We start from the raw sequence: 21,587 nt of genomic DNA on the forward strand, positions 1-21,587 counted from the left end.
ATGAAATTACGCTAAGTTCTTTTAAGATATTAAATTCACTCGAAATATGAATTTTGACAGCAAATTATAGTTTGATTTAAGCAATTTGATGCCGAAATCGAACACATACAATATTAGGAACACATACCGTCCAACTGGGGATATTTTTTTATCACTAAGTTCATTATCAGTTTCTTTACTCTCTGTTACCAACCTTACTCTGTGCTTCTAACCGGCAACCGCCTCGCGCTATGTTTGTTCATTAGAGGTCTTAATTTGATTTTTCTAGCGCGTTCTAATTGCAGTCCGCTTATAATTCTTCATTCATTCATAGGAGCCAATTAGGTTGGGCTGCATATTTTTATCAAGCAATAAAAATATTTGTTTCGAAGTCTCGCTTAAAAATCAGCTGAAATAGGCTTAAGAAATATTTTGGTTGAAACCTTATTTTAAGTCTACGTACCGAAAGGGTAAAAACGGAACCCTATTACTGAGGTACAACTTGGTGTGTTCAACTTTATCCGTCAGTCAGTATGTCACCAGACTATGCATCAGGAACTGTGATAGCTGGATAGTTTAACATTTTTTACATTATGTATAACTATTCTGATATCGCTGTTACAACAAAAACAAAGATACAACTGTTGTTACGGTCTTAAATTTGTTAGGTGTGATTGTTGGGTTCCCAAAACAGGAATTTTTGGGTTCCTGAACCAGAACTTTACACCCAACCGATTTGATTTTCTTTATCATATTAGAACGGGACTCTCAGGGTCGCGATTCAAACACGCATTTGACCTGTTATTTATGAGTTCGTAAGACGTATTCATTTGACTGCAGAGAGCTTGTATATTCCTATAGCTAACAAATTGGTCTAAATATATTGAACCGACTAGTCATTAGTCATAATAGCGTCAGTTAGTTTAAAGAAAGTGATTCTGATAGGTTTTAGAATTTTCAATACGTTTTCTATTTTATTGCGATGAATTATCGCCTAGGCCCTCTGTTTTGAAGGTTTATTTCCAAGCTTGAGCGATGCCCTGTTCTTGAACCCGAAAAAATTAACAACAATTTGTTGATAACAATTAATGTTGACAAAAAATTGCAATGAATTCCCTTAATATGATTCATCTATTATGATACTAGAACTGTAAGACCCTTGATTGTGCAAGGCGCACAGTTCACGCATTTTCTAAGTTAACCGTAAATCTTAGATAATAGACTTGGTTAGAGTGGAAAAGGTCACTACGTTTAACAAGGACACAAGAATTATCAATATTTTGTGTATGAGTCGTTTATAATAAATCTTAAGAAAGAGCTTTGTTGTCGTCAAGCGATAAGAAATGAAACGAAAAATTATTTTTAAAAAATTATTTATTTACAATTTTATTGAAGTAATAAAATCTTTGGATAAATTTGTCAACAATTCATTTTTAACTAATTCGTGCTCTGTGCAACGTTTAAAATCTTCGAATGTCAGAATGTTTGAAAAACATAGAATAAACATATCTAGCATAAACATACAAACAAATTCTCATAAAAAAAGGAATATAAACTTTTAATTACTCATAAACGAATTCATTATTTTAACTAATCATTTCATATCTAGAATAATTATAATCTATGATCACGGCTAAAATTTGTTAATTTCAGAGGTGAACATGTATTTTTTTTATATTTGAACACTGTAAGACAATTTACCCTCATATTTTTGAAACAAAACACTGAAAATACAAAGGTACTTAATTGTATCAATTTGAATAAATATTATTATTTTGACCCACTTCTTGTTTTTGTAAGATCAGAATATCCATTAACAAAACATCAAAAATCATTTTTCCTTATCATGCACTTTAAAACTATTGTAATCATTCATTAAGAAAATAATATTTTTTATTCACCACCGTTCACAATATTTGCTACTCTAACAAAGACTTATAACAGCGCCATCTCTGTAAAAGCCACGGAACTAATTCATAAAAGGAACCTCGTTGGTTGGATTTAATGTTATGAACCTTTCACGATTTGCTAGAAATTCTCATTGAAAAGTGCTTAAAGTGTATAGTAAATATTCGATGTACCATTGTTTCTGAGTATCATCCATTGTAGGCTATAGTTAAGAATAATGAAGGAAATGAAATAAGTCGGAATTAAGCCCTAATTTTACTGAATCTGAGTAACTATGTCCTGTTACTGTCCCACAAAATGCCTTACAAGCAGAGAACGAGTACTGTATACTAAACTTTAAGTAGTCCCACGTTGGGCGCCACTTGTTAACCTAATTTGGTAGCGAAGCAGTACTGCTTGGCTGGCATCACAATTAGTATGGGTTTCCCTTAACATTGTAACAATAAAATATACTTAAACAACTAAAAACGCAGGTTGTACATTAACTACTCTTTGCCGTGTTAACCGAATGGACGGTAATCCGATACGTTTGTAAGAAACAAAGATAACTAAAGAGTCATGTTTTGTAACTACCGAAAACCAGATATTGTATAATACTCTGAACTGGCAGCTCAAGGATACTACGTTACAAAACTACAGTACTGAAAAGAAATGTTGAACAAGAGTTTTAACTAAGATTTAAATTATATTTTAGAAAATTTTAGTTTGCCTCGGACACAAAGGGACCAAAATTAGCTTCAAACGTAAACTTGCAACAATATGTCAAATAATAGAAGACTATTTATAAAGTTGTTATAAACCCCAGTCCAGCTCATTATAACCACAATTTGCAGTACGTTCTTACATTTAAATATGCAGGAGTAGACAACAAAACAAAATACTCTCATCATTATGTCAAACGCTTAGTTAATATTTGGTATATCTTCATATAACTACGACAAGCAAAATAAAATATAATTTTATCAATATTTTTTACACAATATACAATGAAAATTTAATTTCCCCGCTACGCTTAATGTAGACATGACGCCTTTAATATTTATCACAATTACCTTATAACATTTTATAATAGAAAGACTATTTACACAAAGACTTACTGTGAGAAATGGAATGTACAAATTGTGACAATTCATGTGTAATGTGACAATAGACGATTTAAAAAAAAAAGTGAGAAAGAGTAGATAAGACGAATGCAGTAATCTATTGCACACGCAATTGTTAGAAAATGGACACTAAAATTGAATGTTACTTTTAAAGTCAAGTAAATAGGGATAATTTGAGGAGAACTTACTGATCACCTTAGCACTCATCTTTTAGAGGATTACTTCCCCGCTGCCAGACGGCTTTGAAAACGGTGGGCTATACGAGATGCCGTCTATAGGTATATTTTGAGAAATTCAAGAATCAGAACTAATTGGTAACTTATCTTGAATATATTTTTTTTTACGTAAACAAGAATGGAACGGTAAATAAATACATTAACTCTGGATGAACAATCTCAACACAAAAAATGCTGTCTCCTTTTTCATTTAATTTGTGTGCGCAATTGATGACCATACATAAAATAATCCTTGCATTTGTGTACAATTATATTTTATAACTAATTAAAAAATAATTAGACTAAATTAGAATTGCCGATTACAACGCATTTTGTTTTAATGAAAGTTGTACTTTTAATTTTCTTTTTATTTCATTGGAATGATGCTAGAAGATTAATACGTATTGTTTTGTAGCCAGTCACCTTTATCACACCTGATGCAGCTGAGTACTAGTGTTTTACAAGAGGCGACTGCCTATCTGACCTCCTCAACTCAGTCACTTGGGCAATACGATATCCCTTAGTGAGACTAGGTTGTAAGACTTTCTAGCTTCTCACTACCCGTAACGACTGTCAAGAATATATAATAAACACCCACAATTTAACGTGCCTGCCGAAACACAGAAGATTTCGTTACGACATAGCCGATCACCCACGGACTGACAGTATCAAGGACAGCTTAACCACGAGTCCCTTCGGCATCAGAGATCAGGCATCTTAATAGCCGCCAACCGAATTTCATAGACGTGATGTAGATCCTGTGTAAAACACGCGCCAAGTTACAATGGTCAGTGGCGTGGTGATATTATACCATTCAACTGTCCTTGCAGAACCAATAATTCGTATAATACGTTATACTAGTCTTTCCCTGAACTAAGTTTTCTATGGCTTGTTAAACATCTGCATACTGTTTAGGTAAACCTTTATCTACAGCATTTTCCATGATAACAAAAAGCGTCGTAGATGATGAAAAGTTATAAAATAACAATAAAACTAAACTTAAACTTAACGAATACAATGTAACAACATGACATCAAATCAGAAAAAGACCTATAGTGCTTAATCAAGTATTGTGTTCTATTTTAATTTATAATTATCAGACTAAATTCGTATTCTTAAAACTAAATCATAATTCAAATTTAGCCGCCAACTAGTGATGCGATTGCAGCGGGGATGTACTTCTCATCGTAATCGTCGTAGTCCAAGAAGGTGTAGATGTCTTGCCCCATCACTACTGGTAGGAGGAAGAGTAAGAGTACTAGAATCCAACTTTGGAAGCATTTTGATGCGCCGTTGAGAGTTACTGGAAATAGAAAAAGGTATAATATGTTAATTTCTTCGTTAGAAGTCATCATCATCATTGGTTTTCTTCCAGTCTAAATAAATAACCGGCATCTAAGTACCAGTACAAAGGAGTGACTGCCCATCTGAATTTCTCAACCAAGCTTCCTGGGCAACACGATACCCCTTAGTAAGACTGGTTGTCTGACTTTCTAGCTTCTTTCTACTAGGAACTACTGTCAAAGATGTTTTAATAACAAAAAATCAGTTAACGCCTTCTCAAACACGTGAGAGCAGCAAAAAATATTAATTTACATTTTTTTACCTAGAAACATTTGTCTTCATACAAAAATTGAAAATGGCTTTAAATGAGCCTTTAAATTACATTGCTTAACAATCAGTTAGTGAACCAGTGAGCGTAAGTATATCAGCCTGGTGAACGTTGTACGTATTATTAGAATATATAGGATAAACCATACCTACTTCTAAAGTCCACGGGAAGATCCAAATAATAACCGATGTAACACGTTCCTAAAATACCAGTCATCAATAACTCCTCAAACATTTGCTTAACCCTAAATACTTTTTGAAAGGCCAATATTTCACGCAACTGACCACGGAAAATTTTCTCGCTTAAATTAATATCCAGCATAATTGCTTTCAGTTTGGAACCTTTCCCAGAATACCAGATACCCTTTTCTAGCTTAATGGTCGTTAATACATAATTATTTCATTTTTTAATATATTCGTTGTAATCTTTACTTACAGTACCTGTTATCTGGCTAGCTAGGTACTCTCACTTTCCTATTAATAAAGTTTTTATTCCATGAGAACTAAAACAATATTTTACAATAATAATGTTCTTGGATACGTACTTTGTGACCAATAATGTGAATCTATTTATAGATTTTTGTTTTGAGATATCTATTCCTTGTATACTATCAGCCCTTATACATTTGTGGCCATCAAGTCAAACTCTTCTAGCATAAGACTTAAAATCAACAGTAACATTGGTATCTTACTTCTCTCTGGTCGCGGATCTGTGTCTGGTGTAAAGAAGTCCAGGTTAGCTGAGCTCCTGTACACGTCATATACCGTGGCGATGCAGGCGACCCTCAGCCGTCCTCCCACGAAGAGGTCAGGGGTCACCTTCAGGTCAGCCTTCACCAACGTCCAGAGAAGACCGCTCTCTGATGGGTGAAGACTGGTCTCTGACGAACGGATCTGAAATTTAAAACAATCAAGTTAAAAACCGCTTTGATTCAGTTTTCCATCGATTCCCAAATTAGAAAGATGAAAAACGGGTTTCCGTTAATTCGGATTTGTGAATGTCTAGAGGGAATATAAATGAGACCTTCTCTGAAGGTAATCATTCAAAGACTTGATCGACAAATTATATATTATTACAATCAATTTAGTCTTTCGCTAGGGCTAAGCAAAAGTCTTAACGTCGTCTTCATCGGAATAAATTATAGTCAATCTTAGACGTACAGGTGGTACTAAAAGAGCATTTAAACGTCACGTCACGGCTTTTTTTAAAAACGACATCATATTATTATATTTTTTTTTGCATACTTAATTGCATTTCAGTCTTAATTTTATGATCGCTAGGTCATTCATTTGATTTACGAGCAATTTAACAATTACTTATTACTTAGAGCCATCTGTTTTACGAGGTCTCGTTGAAGTAATTTACAATACTAATGCAGGTTACAGGTGGCCGAAAAGAAATTCAATTAAAAACTTTATGTCTTCAAATTAGGCCGTTGTCCATTGAATTGAAAACGAAATTACTTTGTGAGAACAAAAGTAGTTTAACGTTGATGTGATAATGGCGATGCCGACGGTTATATTTGATCGTCGTTTTATAAAAAGAACCGTTCTTGTGGTAAGTTTTAAATGAAAAACTTCTTATTTGGATCAATTTAAATTTTGTGAGACACGCGATTTTTAAGCTTTTAAAACGTTTAACTTTTAACATTTTTTACAATCGTAATTTCTTACAATTGGTTTGATTAGACCTTTCATAGAGATCACAAAAGTTCGTTGCCTCATGACCTTAGTGTCTAAGAACTCAAACGTATCAACAAAACGGGTAGTCTAACATTACTCATAAGACTCAAATTATTCCTTTTTCTCTTAACCAACCAGTTTTATTTTAACCCCGAAACAAGAAGATGGTTGATATCAGTTTGACGTGTCTGTCTGTATACTTTGTGTTTTTGTGTACATCATATCTCAAAAACAGATTGTGCGATTTTCTCAATTCTTTATTGCGTACCATAATGTATTTTAATTAAGTTTGTTACATATTAAAAGTGAATTATGTGCGAGTGTTTTTAGATATGCTTGATATAAATCGGTCCACCATTGAAAAGTTGTGGGGAGTGAAAGTTTTTACCTTCGGACGTTTTTTAATTTATCTTTCTACTCATGTACTATTTCTTCACAATCACAATCTCAAAAAAACCATATAGAAGTATACTTACAGGCTCCTCGTTGACGTAGATGGTGAGGTTAGCAGCTGGTCGCGCTGGTGATGACGTGCAATTAGCTCGCAGCACCTCTCCCGGTTGATACCGATCTTTGTCCGCCTTCAGCACAGGAGCCGTTGGCGGTAATGCTGAAATATATGATGGAATACTGTTAGGAACTATAAGGAAATGGTTAGATGGGAGTTTTCAAACTACTCTCTCAACGAAAAGTTTTAGATATGCTCCAGTTTCGGTAAACACAAACAGAATTTTTGAATCCAAATAATAATTATTTGAAATAGAATGGTTTTTTTTTATTAGGTTGGCAGATATTATGTAACTAGCTGTTGCCCCCGACTTCGTCCGCGTGGTTAGAAGATATAAGTTAGGAATTTTTGAACGGAAGCCCTCGAAGATGAATATTTTTCCCCGTTTTTGCCACATTTTCCATTATATGTTCGCTCCTATTAGTTGCAGCGTGATGTTACATAGCCTAACACCTTCTTCGATGAATGGTTTATTGAACACAAAAATATTTTCAATTTGAACCAGGAGTTCTGAGATTAACATTAAACAAACAAACTCTTCAGCTTTATATATTAGTATAGACTATAGATTTGTAAAGCCCATATTTTTAATTTGCTGTAGAAAGAAATCAAGGGCGTTGCGTAACCTACCTATAAATAGGAAAATTTTATGGTAAATATTAAGTACGGTAAGATTGCTTATCTTCATAATAAAAAAACCGCTTCATCAATTACGAAATTGATTAGATGAGCTGAAGTGCCACACTTGAATGGTCTGAGAGAACCGTTCTATCATATTTTTTTCTCAAATCCTGTTAGCCGATGGAATATGATTGATGGCCAGACAATTTCAATAGATATTTAATATTGTTGTGCCTATACATATAGTATTATATAGGTATTAGTCTCTGGAGTATAGTGGTCATAGGTATAATAAAACTAAAAACAATCTCGATATCAAATGCTTTTTTTTTTATTTTCGTTGATATGATATCTAATTACCATTTAATTCTAACTTGAAGTTTAATCAGTACACAGAAGTGCCAATTAGCAGAAATATAAATCATGCGTATTTCTGGAAATGCTAATGTTTGGCGTTCATCAGCTTAATATTCGCTGATTAGGCAATATAATTTTTTTATGAAATAGGTTTTTCGTTGAATCTTGATTTAAAGCAGATTACAATTAATCCATGCATGCGTTTTTCACCAATGTGCCATGGTGAAACAGTTTTGGGACGAACGCACTTGTTGAAATATCAGCCATAGTGCTGTTCCTGTAATCAGATTTGTTCAACTATCATCATAATCCCCAAGAATAAATACTATTTTTTCAGTAAAATCATTCATGCACGGATTCGTATAAGGAAGAGCTACTCATTCACTCACCCAATCCAAACCTCAAATTCCATTTTTAAAAACCACATACCGGAACTTCCATAACCTCAACTGAAATTGATTTACGCAATATCCGGTCACTACACATGCCCTGGTTTGTAGTCAACATGTTTAGGCGACTCACGCTCAGCTACAGATGTTATAACCACGTGACGTGCTGCCAAATTGAGCAGAAATAGAAGAGGTCTTTGACCTTATGTAACCACAACACGGGCTTGAGGGTTCAACTTGAAAATGTTACGTCATTAGGTATTAACTCTATTTGAGGGGCGCTGAAAGTTCATGGTTCATGGTCTCTTTAAGCAATTCAAGCTATATTTGGTTTTTGCTTTCTGATTTTAAGGAGTTTTGTCCAACTTTTTTGCAGCAAGAAATAAAATTTAGAAACAATTTTCTGTTTTTAAAAAACCAACAAGCAAGGACAGCTTAAATTTCCCCACCCCCACCGCACACCCCAAAATTCCAGCTTTTAATTACGAAATAAATCCCTTTTGACAGTCGCAGAATTTCCATTTACAACTCGTATAAATCTCTTCTGCCACCAATTACAACCCAGAATATGGATGAAGACAGAAAATATTCAGAACCTAAATGGTACACCGGCGGCGCTTACCGAACACAAAAAAATTTGCTGTTGTTTCAGCTCCCGTTTTATCTACTAATAAAACAAGATCAAAGATACATTTTTCCTCCATAGTATAATTTGAACGCGATACGTCGTAAATTTGATGTAAAAGAGTTCGCAGAAAAAATATTTGGAACAAAATATCGCAAAATATACCTTTTTGTTCTTTTAGCATTTCTTTGACTGAGATATGGCGAAATCTGAACGCCGAGCGCAGGTAATATATAGCCTGGCTCAAGCGGATAAATGGCGAACAACAACCGCGCAGAATGGGCTGCTAGTGTTCTTACAAGCTTTGTTTGAGGTTTCCTACAGTTATTGCCAAGAATTGGATCCTGGTTTGATTGTTATGGGGGTCGAAGTGCTTTGAACATATGTTCTTGTCTTTTACAGGATCCGGAAAACTAAAAGGTTTCCAAAATTGTGGTCAGCAGAATTGTAGGATCTTGTCAATTGAGGTCGCTCGAATAAATCGTGAGTATAAGTTGTATTTACGAATAATTTGAATCAGACAGCTGATCCACTACAAAGGAGCAAAGTAATTACGTAGTTTGACACAATTATGAAGCTAAATGTTGTCTAAATTCAAAACTAGACGCAACTAAAATTGTAACAAATAACAAAAGACCTAAAGCAATAACAATTTTTGAAGCTATAAAACAAAGAGATACAGGGGAACTATCAGCGACTTCCCCGTTATAAACAACAGGATATGCCAGAACTTAGCCTATACAATCCCCAATAAATATGAGATCGGTCGCCGATAACGACAGTGATATCGAAAAGTTTATGTCGCATAAAATAACAATAGGGAAGTATTACGACCAAATGGCGAACACGCTTAGGATATGACGGTAGAACTGCTTAATATTTATTTGATATGGCATACTGTTTCATCGTTTGAAATGATTGCTTTAAATACCATCAGAAGGGACGATGGGTAATAAATTTGATTAAGAGTTACTTCAGCGAATGAAGTGAAGAACTGGAGTAATCGACATAGCGTGTGTAGCAAACCGAAATGGCGATGGGCTGACCATGTCTGTCAAAGAACTGATGTCCGGCAAAAGCAGTGTAGGATCCAGCTCGATGGACAGATAACCTAAAAAGGTAGCTGTGGCTCGGACTGAATGCAGAAAGTAGAGAACCGGTTGCTGTGGAGCAATTTGAGGGAGGCCTATGTGACTGACATACGACACACGACTTCGATGAACTGAATTGATTGATTGATTATATACAAACAGGCATTCCTAGTGAGACTAGAGTCAAGTGAAACACATATTTTCTTAGCGTTCATCTCAAGAGCCAAAACTGACATTAAAATAAAGGTCAAAAAAAAATAAATTTGCCCTGAAATATGGTATCAAAATCTTATAAAAGTAACAGAAGCCCGGCACCAAAGTCAATTAAAATGTAAAGTCGCAATTACAAAATTATGAACGACTCAATAAAATTGTTAAGATGACCATAAAACGTTGCTTAATGAAGTAAAACTGGGACTCGAAAAGTTTTAACATTATCAAGTAGGAAATAACCTTATTATCTCTTGCTTATTTGACTTAAAATTATGGAAGCGAAAATTTTATAAGAGTTTTTGATCTGTCTTTTGTTTTCGTTCAATGGCCGTTAAAAGTTGATAATTGATTGCCTTTGATGTGGTTTACTGACGTTTGCCATTTTATTTTAAAGCATACAATTTGTAACTATCTCTTTATAGTTTGTCCAGGTTGAAAATTAACTGTTTTAAGAAATTTTTCAGTCTTTTGTAGAATCTTTTTTGTAAAGGGGTATCCTCATGGATACTTCTCTGGGGAGGAAGCAAGTGTGGTCAAATCTTACTGACTACGCATAAGCCCCCGCGCTACGTTATCTGCGTTTTGGTGTCAATGCGTTGCATTTCTGTAAAATTTGATTATATAGCATTGAAAACCCACGATATCTTGATCAGCAATTATTAAGTAACATTATTCGTTGAACAGTTTACGCCTCACAAACCGACAATTTTAATAGCTAACCCAATTAAATTACTTAAGTATTTATTTTATTATCCAAATATAATATTCAAAGCTCGAATAAATTTCATCCTAAATTGAGTTACTCTTTAAGTTGGTATAAGAGTCGGGACCATAAAATTATAACTGGTATAATTAAAATTTGCAAAAGACGGTTTGTAATTAAGTGGTTCTAGTGAGTTAGTACTTTATTGTTATAAAAGCAAAGTTTATTATAGTTGTTCTTATACCCTGACTATTTTGGTAGACAAGGGTATATTAATTTTAAAGTGCTGACTTTTAAGATATATTACACACATGTTCTAATCTATTCGGGTTCAGCTAGTAATACCTCTCTCTCTATACGAAAATGTACATGTTTGAATGGCGTTGTTCATCGTTTATTTAGTAACACAGGGTTGTTTTAGGTTGCTGAAGTTGTTTTTTTTCTTTTGAACATTTCTGAAGACTTTATTATTTAATCGACCACCTTAAAATCTTGTAAGTCAAATATAGTAATGGTTAGTTCATACCTTTTAAGGGTCAGTGTTCATCCAAAAGCAAACGAACTTTTTAAGGCTCATTTTTCATTTAAATTGAAAAAAAAAATATGAGTAAAGAGCCAATCTCTTAAATATAAATAAAATACACAAATTCATGAAATCGTATAGAAATTTTCCCCTTATTTTATTATTCGTGATTTCTCAGTATTTCTTACAATTAGCCAAGCTTATCCAGCTTATATCAGAAATGTTAAATGATAATAATGCGTTTGGGATATAAAAATAATTTTCATGACGCAAATATTGGTTTCTCACTAAATTAATTTCACGCGAATTATGGGGATTCTTACTAATTGATTGACATTTGCCAAACTTATCGCATTAGTGATCTTATAGTGAAGTTCTTAGAGTCGCGTTATATGATTAATGATGACGTTAGTATAGATATTTCACGTAACTGAAATTATTCATTGTATTTTTGGTTTAAAGCCATGGTTAACTTAACTTTTATACTAAACTGTTCTTATCTATCTATCATTTAAAACTAAAAAAAACACAAAAATAATTGGTATATTGCAGTCAGTTTTACAAAAACTGATAATATATTATACATAGTAGATAGTACCCGCATGTAACAGTTACTTCTTGGTAGCAGCTAATTTCCTGATTTGCTCACAAATATTTAAATGAATTTAGTAATTTTTTAGTTATGCTATGGTTTACAAAGCAAACAATCTTCTACTTTAATATGTACCTGAGGCATTAATCGTCATTTGTTTAGTCCTTTCACTTTAGGCTTATTTATTTTACTGAGTAAAGAACTTTACATCATCACATGTGTTTCATAGCCGTTCCATTGTATCGTTCATAATTTGTTTTACGATGACCCAAGTCGTTCGATTCAACGCCGACGTATAAACTAAACAATCTATCGGATCAGCAGAAGTCTTGATAAATAATAAACTATAAACGATGTCATTCGGGAATAGCGACAAATTGCACCACCTGTTACAAAACTCATAAACTAGCCGGGGTAACCGGGACAAATTGAGTGGATACACTGTACATTCAGTGCAGCTATACGGACCTATTTTTCACATCATGGAACATTGTTATAGGTAGTATTGAATTTATTTTATGTTCCTTTAAGCTTTCATATTTTCTCGTTTCTGAACTGTAGCATCTTTTGTATAAAACTGGTTGGAGTAAATAATTTATCCAGTAGACGTGAATTATGTAATGTAAGAACATAAGACCTTCCAGTTGCTTTATTTTAGTTATGTGTGCCGAGGCAGTCTTATCGATCATGTTTCCTTAAAATATGTTCAAAAATCTACACATTATAATAACAACATTTGTCTATACATCCTACATGCCTCTTCCCGTAAATGGAAGGTTTTAAAATTAATCACGACGCTAGCTCACTGCAGGTTAGCGATATCAGGTTCCAATATTTGGAATTCAGGATTCTTCAGGATATCGTCAGCCAGTGGTGTCTTAAAATAAAATAAGAAACTTCATGTAATTTTTAAAAAGTCACATTGTTAGTTTGTAGATATAAATCCATCCTGAGAACCGCCAGGCTACCATGACAAAATTATATTAACAGCTAATTCAATAAAAATGTTGATTAGACTTGACTACCTGTTTACGATTTTCAGGAGTTATCTATTTTTATGCCTTACATACCAGTCAGAGATTTCAATTTTATTGAACGTCAACGCATTGTCAAATGCACGACAACCCTTACCGGGACGACATCAAGTATTTTTGGATTTGCAAGGAAATTTATTCGAATAGCATTTCATAAAGCTATTGTGAAAAGAAGCAATAAATGTTTTTACAAGAGATAACTTACATGACACGCAAGACCTTTACATAGCGCGGACTTGACAAATGGTAACTCAAAGAAAATCAGTTCAGAAATACTCTGAATACCAGCTAAAAGCATTAGACTGTTGCTATGTCTGATCATGTCTCTAAGGCTTTTATTATATTCTGGATTTTCTCATTTATCACAGAAAAAAATCGAATTAAAATTTAAAGACGGCAAAGAAAGGAAAATGATTGGAATTAAATCAGTAGAAGTCGGACACTCCATTCCACTCAAACCAGAGCAGGAGTCATCTGGTGTTTTTTTATCTAAACGACCATCTCAAACCGGGCTTGACAGTAAGCTTTTTAAAAACTTAAAGCAATTCTCCTTACCTATGACGTCAATGAATTTGGTGGCGACCTGCGTGGCAAAGGACGGGGAGTCCGCAGTCACTTCACAGCTAAAGTTGCCAGCCAAGGTCAGGTCGAGTCGTCGCAGTAAGACCTGAGTACCGTTCGATCTGTTCATCTGAAAAATATTGAATAATAAATTTTATTTTATTTTCTATACAAAAAAATAATTGCAGAACATTCCTTAAATTTAGCCTTTTGGGGATTCTACAAACAAGTTACTTGCGCAAAGATACCCAGACTCGAAACTAGCGTTTGTGGAACACACTAATTTTGTCCGTCGCTATGTTCGAACCCGCGATACGTTGCGCACAGCGGGTTTTATGTGGTGGCCACTCGGCTGTACATACGGTCCTTATTCCTAGGAAACCTTTTTGGAAAGAGGTTCTTGATGTGTCACTTTAAATAGATGCATTGAATAAGTAAGGAAAAATAGCTCGTAAACTAAATAAAATTCAATTGTTTCTAATAAGTCAATTAATAACAATTTTGTAAAGGCACAAGAAGCAACTTCTGTGTCTGCAAAAGTTATTTAGGACGGACGATATTTATTGCATTAATAGATCATTACCATATTTATACATGAAATAAAATAAGTCTCTATATTTTCATACGTCACCTACGTATGAAAAACGTTGGGTTCCACAAATAACGTAATTAGTATTCTTAGCCAAAAAATATTAAATTCAACCTTAAAGCTACGTATAGAATTCCAATTTAGAAATGGAAAGGTAATTTAGTTGGTTGGTTCATGAAAGTAATAAATATTTTCAATTTGGAAATGAAATGAGATCTAGATTTTACATAAAACTGAGTTTATAAAAATATCGCATCATTTTCCTCTGCAAACAGAGGCGTGGTAGTCCATATTTGTTTTTACACGTCAGGTTAATAAAGTTTCGTCTCTTTTTCAAACAAACAAATCCGGAATCTGATAGTAGACACCCACTCAGATAAAGATATACAAAGTACCGAATACAATGCACCTCGTGCAGTAAATCCCTACAATAGATTTAAAACTGCCGCGTACTTTTTTAAACGTCTCCACAATAACAGTAAAAGAGATCTGAAAAACCTCATTCCACCGTAATGAAAGGAAGACAGCGCAATACATTCGCTGGATCGCACCTCGAAAATCGTTTTCAATCCCAATCCAGTCTTTATCGATTCAATCTAGCAAAGTGAGACCATACTAGTGACGTCGGAAACGAAATTCTGAATGTTTTCAAACAGGTACAATATACGGACTGGATTTTTGTCGTTTCGCAGCTTTTTTACATACTTCTTTTTTGCTGACCGTATTCAAACGTGAAACTGCCTGACTTTGTTTAAAATTTGGTTAGCTGGAACCCGTTTTTTGGTAGAGACTAAAACGTTTTTGAATTTTATTGTGTTTTCCTGTAATAAGTATCATTGGTTATGGAGCTCAACGTTGTGAAGTCAAGGCTATTGTGTGACTATTATTTTAACTAGCTAGCTAGTATTCATTGGGATTGCACTTTCCATAGATTTATAATTACAATGAGATAACTTAAAGATTAAAAACTCGAGAACTGCCATGAAAATTGCAAAATGACTTCATGGAGCCACCAATTAACTTTTTTTTTAAAGCCAAATATATATGTCAGCGATAATCGCAGGCTTGTCGTAAATCTTAGTTTGTGAGCATTGAGATGCACAGCAGAACAAAACAATCACATTCATACGTGCACGTGACCAAAAATAGTTAACATTTTGCAGTCACAATGTAAAAAATGCACCGAAAAGTATTGTAGCAAAAATATTTTAAACGAAAACTGAAGAGCAATTCACGAAACTAATTGCATTAAAAAAGTAATATTCTTCTCCCAATTCAACCCAATAAAGTGAACAAGGATCGTTGCCTTTGTTTATTAAAGGTGACTCCAAAGAATTAGATCGCTCCGATCGGTTCCTATCCATCCGTGTAATAGCATCTTTAATCTGCCCGTGAGGGGGTGAAGTAAATACCAGTCAAAGGCGGAGCAGGAAAAGCATATTGGAAGGTAAAGACCCTAATTATCTTTATGTAACTCTTGGGGAGGGATCCCAAAATTCGAATGTTGCTAGAGATCCAAGATCGGATTTTAGATGGCGTAGAACTTAAGCTAATGAAAAACGAATATTGCTGAGATCTTTTCTTTTGTTTTGGAAGGACGAGAACCTAACAGTAAAGACCTAAGACTTAAGAACAAAGAAACAAATACACATCAATTAATATAATGGAATGGTATAACATGCTATCTGTAGGTGATGCTTATATAAAAAAATAGATTTTAAAAATCTAAAAACCCACGTTTTTAGATTCAAATTTTATCGAAATCAGTCCAGTCGTGTTTATCGTTGTAAATTGTATTGTCATCGAGTTTGAAGCTTCACTGAAAATTTTCAGCCGGCTAGTTTAGCAGGAAGTGCCTCAAAATTGAGTTACAAAAATCCAACCGGAACGACAAGCAAACAAACAAGAAAGTGAAAAAAACGTGGGAAGAATAATAGCCCATAATTCAATAGCTCAAAAATGATAGGTACATTTAAATAGAACTTACATCGACATAGATCCCGGGTAGGCCAAACACCCTCGTATCAGGTTCTTCCATGGGCGTGTACCTGTAGAATTCGTGGTTGCCCCTGTACCACTTGACGGAGTAGAGAGGTGCGCCCTGCATGTCTCGAGAGCAGACCAGCGCAGCTGTACCGCCTCTGATCACTGTAGTCGGCTGGACAAGGAGCATGACGTCACGAAGACTCGTTACACCTAGAATTAAAGAAGAAAATTTATATTGGCCTTTCGACATTGTAGAATTTATTTCAATAATTATGATGATGGTGTAAGCTTATGCAGAGTTAAATAGAAATTGAAATTCTCGTTCTCTAAAATTTGACATCAATTTATTGAAGCATTTGGAATTTTCGCAGGTAACCTGAAAGGATTTTCCTATAAAAATATAGTGTTGATATTCCCAACATCTTATTTAATTATTTGCATCACGATCTACGCAATACAGATTTGCGGTTTCATAGTCTTACAGAGTCATACCAAGTTCAATTTCTATAAGATCATGGTATGTTAACGTAGGGGTTGGTGAAATATGTTTGTCTCGCACATCTTACTAAACAAATCGACTCCACCCCAGCTCAATAAATCACCAAATACATCTGACATGACAAGATATCTTGTACTTGCTGGCGATTCAAAAAAGGAATGACAAAGTATGATCACATTTCTTGGGGATCTAATGGAAGACCTTTAACAAATTTCGGATCGATTGTCTCATAACTCTTGGAGATACGCCATATTGTTCGAGCATATGAGGCAATAAAATTATTTGTTGTCCCAAAAGTGTTTGAAGAAATTGTCTTAATGGATTGAAGATAGAGGTTTCAGGATTTGGGTTATCTGTTTTTAGAAATCAATTGTGGACTAGACAACGTATTTATCAAGGCTCTTGTTGTTAGGTGAAAACATATGTTATTTGTACAAGGTTCTATATTGACAACTATATTATTTATTTTGTGTGTTTTCGAGATCTAAATAGAATTGAAAAAATAAATTGAGTTTACCATCATAAAGGAAAAAAAAATATAATCCTAGGGCTATGTTGTCTGTCAACAACTTGTATCTATCGTGAATTGTGAAAGAAAGACAAATTTTTATCTTATTTATATTTGACCACGGTGTTTGAATTTCTTTTTTTAGCTTATGTCTACTGAACCTTTTATGTCGCTAGTTACAGGTTTTATTTTTATTAATATAAGGCATGTAACAACTTAAAAAAAACGAAAACTTTCCGAAATCATTATCGTGTGTGGCTAAAACTGATTTGTTTAAGTATTTCTTTACGTTAATTACTTTTAATTGTATTATTTTTCATAGAAACATTCTATCTATTCTACGTAAGTTTACGTGCAGCTTAACTGCTGGGGTTGATATTGTCGGGCGGCGATTGCTTTGCCATCAATAACACATAATTTGTCTTCGGATAATACTGATGCATCCACTAGCAATGCATCAGTATCACTCGCGGAACGGACGATAAAGGAGGTTTTACTCATCTCTAAAAATAAGAGGAATCCACTTGTATGGGGATAACGAAGTAACTTTTTTATTATTTTACGAATTGGTTTCAAACATAGAATAAAGTAAATTGTCAACATAATTTCTGGATGAAGACTTCACTCCCAAAATGTAAACTAATCAATTTCATACATTTTTGCAGCTACGTGGAGATTTAAGCGTAAGTTATTTTAAGATCATTTAAATTAAAAATCTGCTTAGATTTAGCGCTAGGGAGCCTCAAGTAAAACAGATTTAAAGCCTGAGATCTTTGAAAGGTCCTCAAATATTTAAATATCGTTTCAGTATTCTGCCAACAGTGGTGTAATTGAAAGAACTGTTTCCTTTTAAAAACTTAATTAGCCGTTTAATTGGATATCTCTTTGAAATCTCAAGATCTAATAACTGGATACTTAATAAAATAAGTCACCACGCCAAACCCGTGAGAAGATTAGTGTGAAACACGAATGCTTTTTCTGAGGTTAGGTGTCTTAGTACGTCTGAGTTAAATATTTATGAAATAGGCCACAACTCAAAGATTAAAATCGTTATAAAAAGATATTTATTTATTTATCATGGAAAACTTACAGCTAAAGTAAACGTAATAAGAACAGTTTGTGAGACTGACAGCCAATTAAAAGTCTTCACTTCTAAACAACAGATTGATAAAGTGTGTGTGAACAACACAACACAATACAATACAGCCACCAATAAGAAACAGGATAACAATCATACTTGACTTAATACAGTTCAAGCAAAATCCCAGAATTAAGAAGTCTATTATACAAAACTTAAGTAAAAAATCTAAGGCTCATGCACTTTCTGGACGAGGATACACTTATAAAAGTAATCTTATCTAAATCCAAGACCTTATGATCCTTTAAAATAAGTAAAAGATCCCAACATTCAATACAAAAATCTTAAGTAAACCAAACTATAAATGTAATACTATATAATTAACTATATTCAGTGGAGAAGCTACCCAGTACCTACATACAACCACTTAGTAAAGTGTACGATACATATACTTTACTATCTACAATATCTATTTGTATACAAATGTAAACAACCTGGCCGCCATCATTAATTGACTGTTGCTGTTGTGAAAGCGAAATGGCGCTCTGTTCTGCGCGTATTGTTGTCTCTCTTCCTCAATTACAGTCTAGATTACAGATGCGGTGATAGGCCTTTAAGTTGAATTCTCAGATGTAATGTACTCAAATACGTTAAGTGGTGTATGATAGCGTAAACATCTTTTATAAAAGGAATCTCTTGTGTGAATTACTTGGTGTGATTGAAGTGTTTTCATAATGTGTATACGAGACTTAAGCTCAAAAAAGTGAACGTATTATTTTCTAATTTCATATGTTGAGCAGACAAAGCATGAACAGCACGAAAAAGTTTCGATTTTAAGTTCGATTATAAGGATAGAAGAATCATTTTAGAAGTTTATGTCTGCAAGAAACCGGCACACTTTTCGCGTTCCCCAATGTGAAGATTTTCACTGGTTATCGAAAAATATGGGCAGTAAATAGAAAAAGGGGTAAGGTACAATAACAATTAACCTGCTTGAATTTCGATGTTTTACAATAATAACCTAAACAACAAGAACCTCAAAATTGTTAAATCACATTTACCACTACATTGTAAATTTGCACACCCGATCTTGGAACAAATATTTGTGGATCACGTTGAATTCCATGTGGGGTGATGGGGAACGAACGTGCAAATCATCAAGCAATACCTATATACTATACATAATAATATGGTAGAGCACGCCGTAAATCCACCTTCTGATTTGAGAGTAGTCTACCAACCCTTATATTATAAGACATTAAGGAGAAATATACAAAAAAAAACTGATTGAAATACAACAATAAAAAAGTGGAACACACAACTTGATCGAATTTTGAAGCATTTTTAAAGCCAAGATAGCTAACAACGTGATACTGCCACTTCGAGCAAAACTTTGCGATGACTCGAGTGCTGCATAACAGATGGCGTTAGTAGTCGCCTCTCTGTTCGAATACATAATTAATTAATAACAAACGACTTTCCTCATGATTTCCCTGGTAAGCAAACATAATTAAGTAGGTTTAATAAAGCGAATACACGACACATAGCGTATATTGGTGACTACGTTCTCTATCGATTTGACTAAGGCGATAAAGAGATTTTATACAGAATTTACCTTTAAAGTAATATAGGAATGGTTATAAGGAAACATGGACTTTATACTGCAAAAACAAACAAGTATGGTAATCTCTATAATATGCGAGAAGTAAAGAAAACGTGTTGCTACGAACACAAAATCTAGTGATAATGTTACTAAATCATGAATTAATAAAAGTATTAACCAGTACAACATTCTGAATTGTGTTAATAAATGTGAATTGTTTTGATAAGGGATATACAGCAAACATTTCATTTCAATTTTCTTTGTACAGGAGCGAGGCGAACGAAAAAAGTTGACCAATTAGAAGTTGCGGTCAGGAGTTGAAAAACATGAGAATATCGAAAAACGAGCGAAATTTTAAGGAATGAAAATAAAAACATGTTTGATTCAATTTTAGGAAATGATCTCGAATTCACGCAAGGGTCTTTCCCAGCAGTAACCACCATACACACTTTATCACTAGATTTATATACGAACGCGAACAGCGAGTCGACCCACGAGCCTCAAGACATGTACCCATGTAATCGTTGCGTTCACCATTCGCCTCAACGTTTATCTTGATACCCAAACCTGGAACCTGTTCCGAACTCAAATGGTCGAAAAAAAACCCTGAAACAAAGACTCCGCTGTCCATTCCAATCATTAATTCGATGGGTGACTATTGTCTTCTGAAAATTGAATTTCATAGCATATTTTTCCGGAGACCTCAGTGTCTCGATTGTGACTCGTATTTTACCTATTTTGTATCCTTGAATCCCTCCAAGAAGGGTATAACCCTTCTTGAATAGAGCTAGATAAGCCTAATAGGATAGGTATTCAAAAGTCCGTAGTTGACCAAAGTAGGGGGTATAAAAACTAACATTGCTTAGTGTAGCTAAAGCCTTACAATGAAATACACCCTTCCGTTTAACATTCACCGCGGTCACCCATCCCGTCATCGGAATGACAGCAAATAAAACTGTCGTATAATGTTTGGTCGTGAGGGGTTCATACTGCGTGTTCAGACTATCATAACAGAACACTATCCATCCCTTGATACAACTTTGTGAAGTATATCGAGTTGGTCTATGATGTCAATTTTTGCGAAGATGTATTGGGCAATTCAATTTGCTTTTTCCTCTAAAATTTTTGGAAGTTATTTTTGAGGGTACAGAATAATAAATTCTGAAAAAGTGAAACTCTATTTGGTTATTAGGAAAAATTGTATAATTAAGACAATTTTTTTCGAAGCAATTCAACTTGTTTTCGAATCAGGTGTTACAAAAAATTACTAAATAATGCTATACTATACTTTCAAAAGAAATTTCTCTCTCCTAATAACAAAATGTTGGCAAGTTGATTTCCTCAATTTTCAAAAGGTATTTAATATCAAATAACTAATGCGATGATAAGAATGTACATTAACTATTGCCAATAATCTTGTGGTTATCCATTAAGAGGCTTAGCGGACTGGCATAAAATATTCGATAATCCATTTTAATACCATTGAGAAATTCTCGAACTCAAAACGATACATTAATAGGCCGTTAAATAAAGAAATATACTTCGTTCTGCATAATTTTAATGTTACTTTCCCGCACTTCGGGCGAATCGTGACATTATTTAAATTTC

At 34.0% G+C, this 21,587-nt stretch overlaps 1 protein-coding gene across 1 annotated transcript in view; it reads right to left on the reverse strand.

Moving 5' to 3' along the window:
- Positions 1-1,618: 1,618 nt before the first annotated feature.
- Positions 1,619-21,587, reverse strand: part of LOC113497030 — a 92,537-nt gene continuing 72,568 nt past the window's right edge. The window contains exons 2-6 of the mRNA XM_026876466.1: positions 16,293-16,501; positions 13,711-13,846; positions 6,976-7,109; positions 5,509-5,710; positions 1,619-4,508 (exon numbers count right to left, since the gene is read on the reverse strand). Of these exons, the coding sequence (XP_026732267.1) occupies positions 4,345-4,508; positions 5,509-5,710; positions 6,976-7,109; positions 13,711-13,846; positions 16,293-16,501 (845 nt within the window). The 3' untranslated portion in view covers positions 1,619-4,344. The remainder of the gene's footprint in view (positions 4,509-5,508; positions 5,711-6,975; positions 7,110-13,710; positions 13,847-16,292; positions 16,502-21,587) is intronic.

This window comes from Trichoplusia ni, chromosome 8 (assembly GCF_003590095.1).
Source record: "Trichoplusia ni isolate ovarian cell line Hi5 chromosome 8, tn1, whole genome shotgun sequence".
Taxonomy (NCBI): Eukaryota; Metazoa; Arthropoda; class Insecta; order Lepidoptera; family Noctuidae; genus Trichoplusia; species Trichoplusia ni.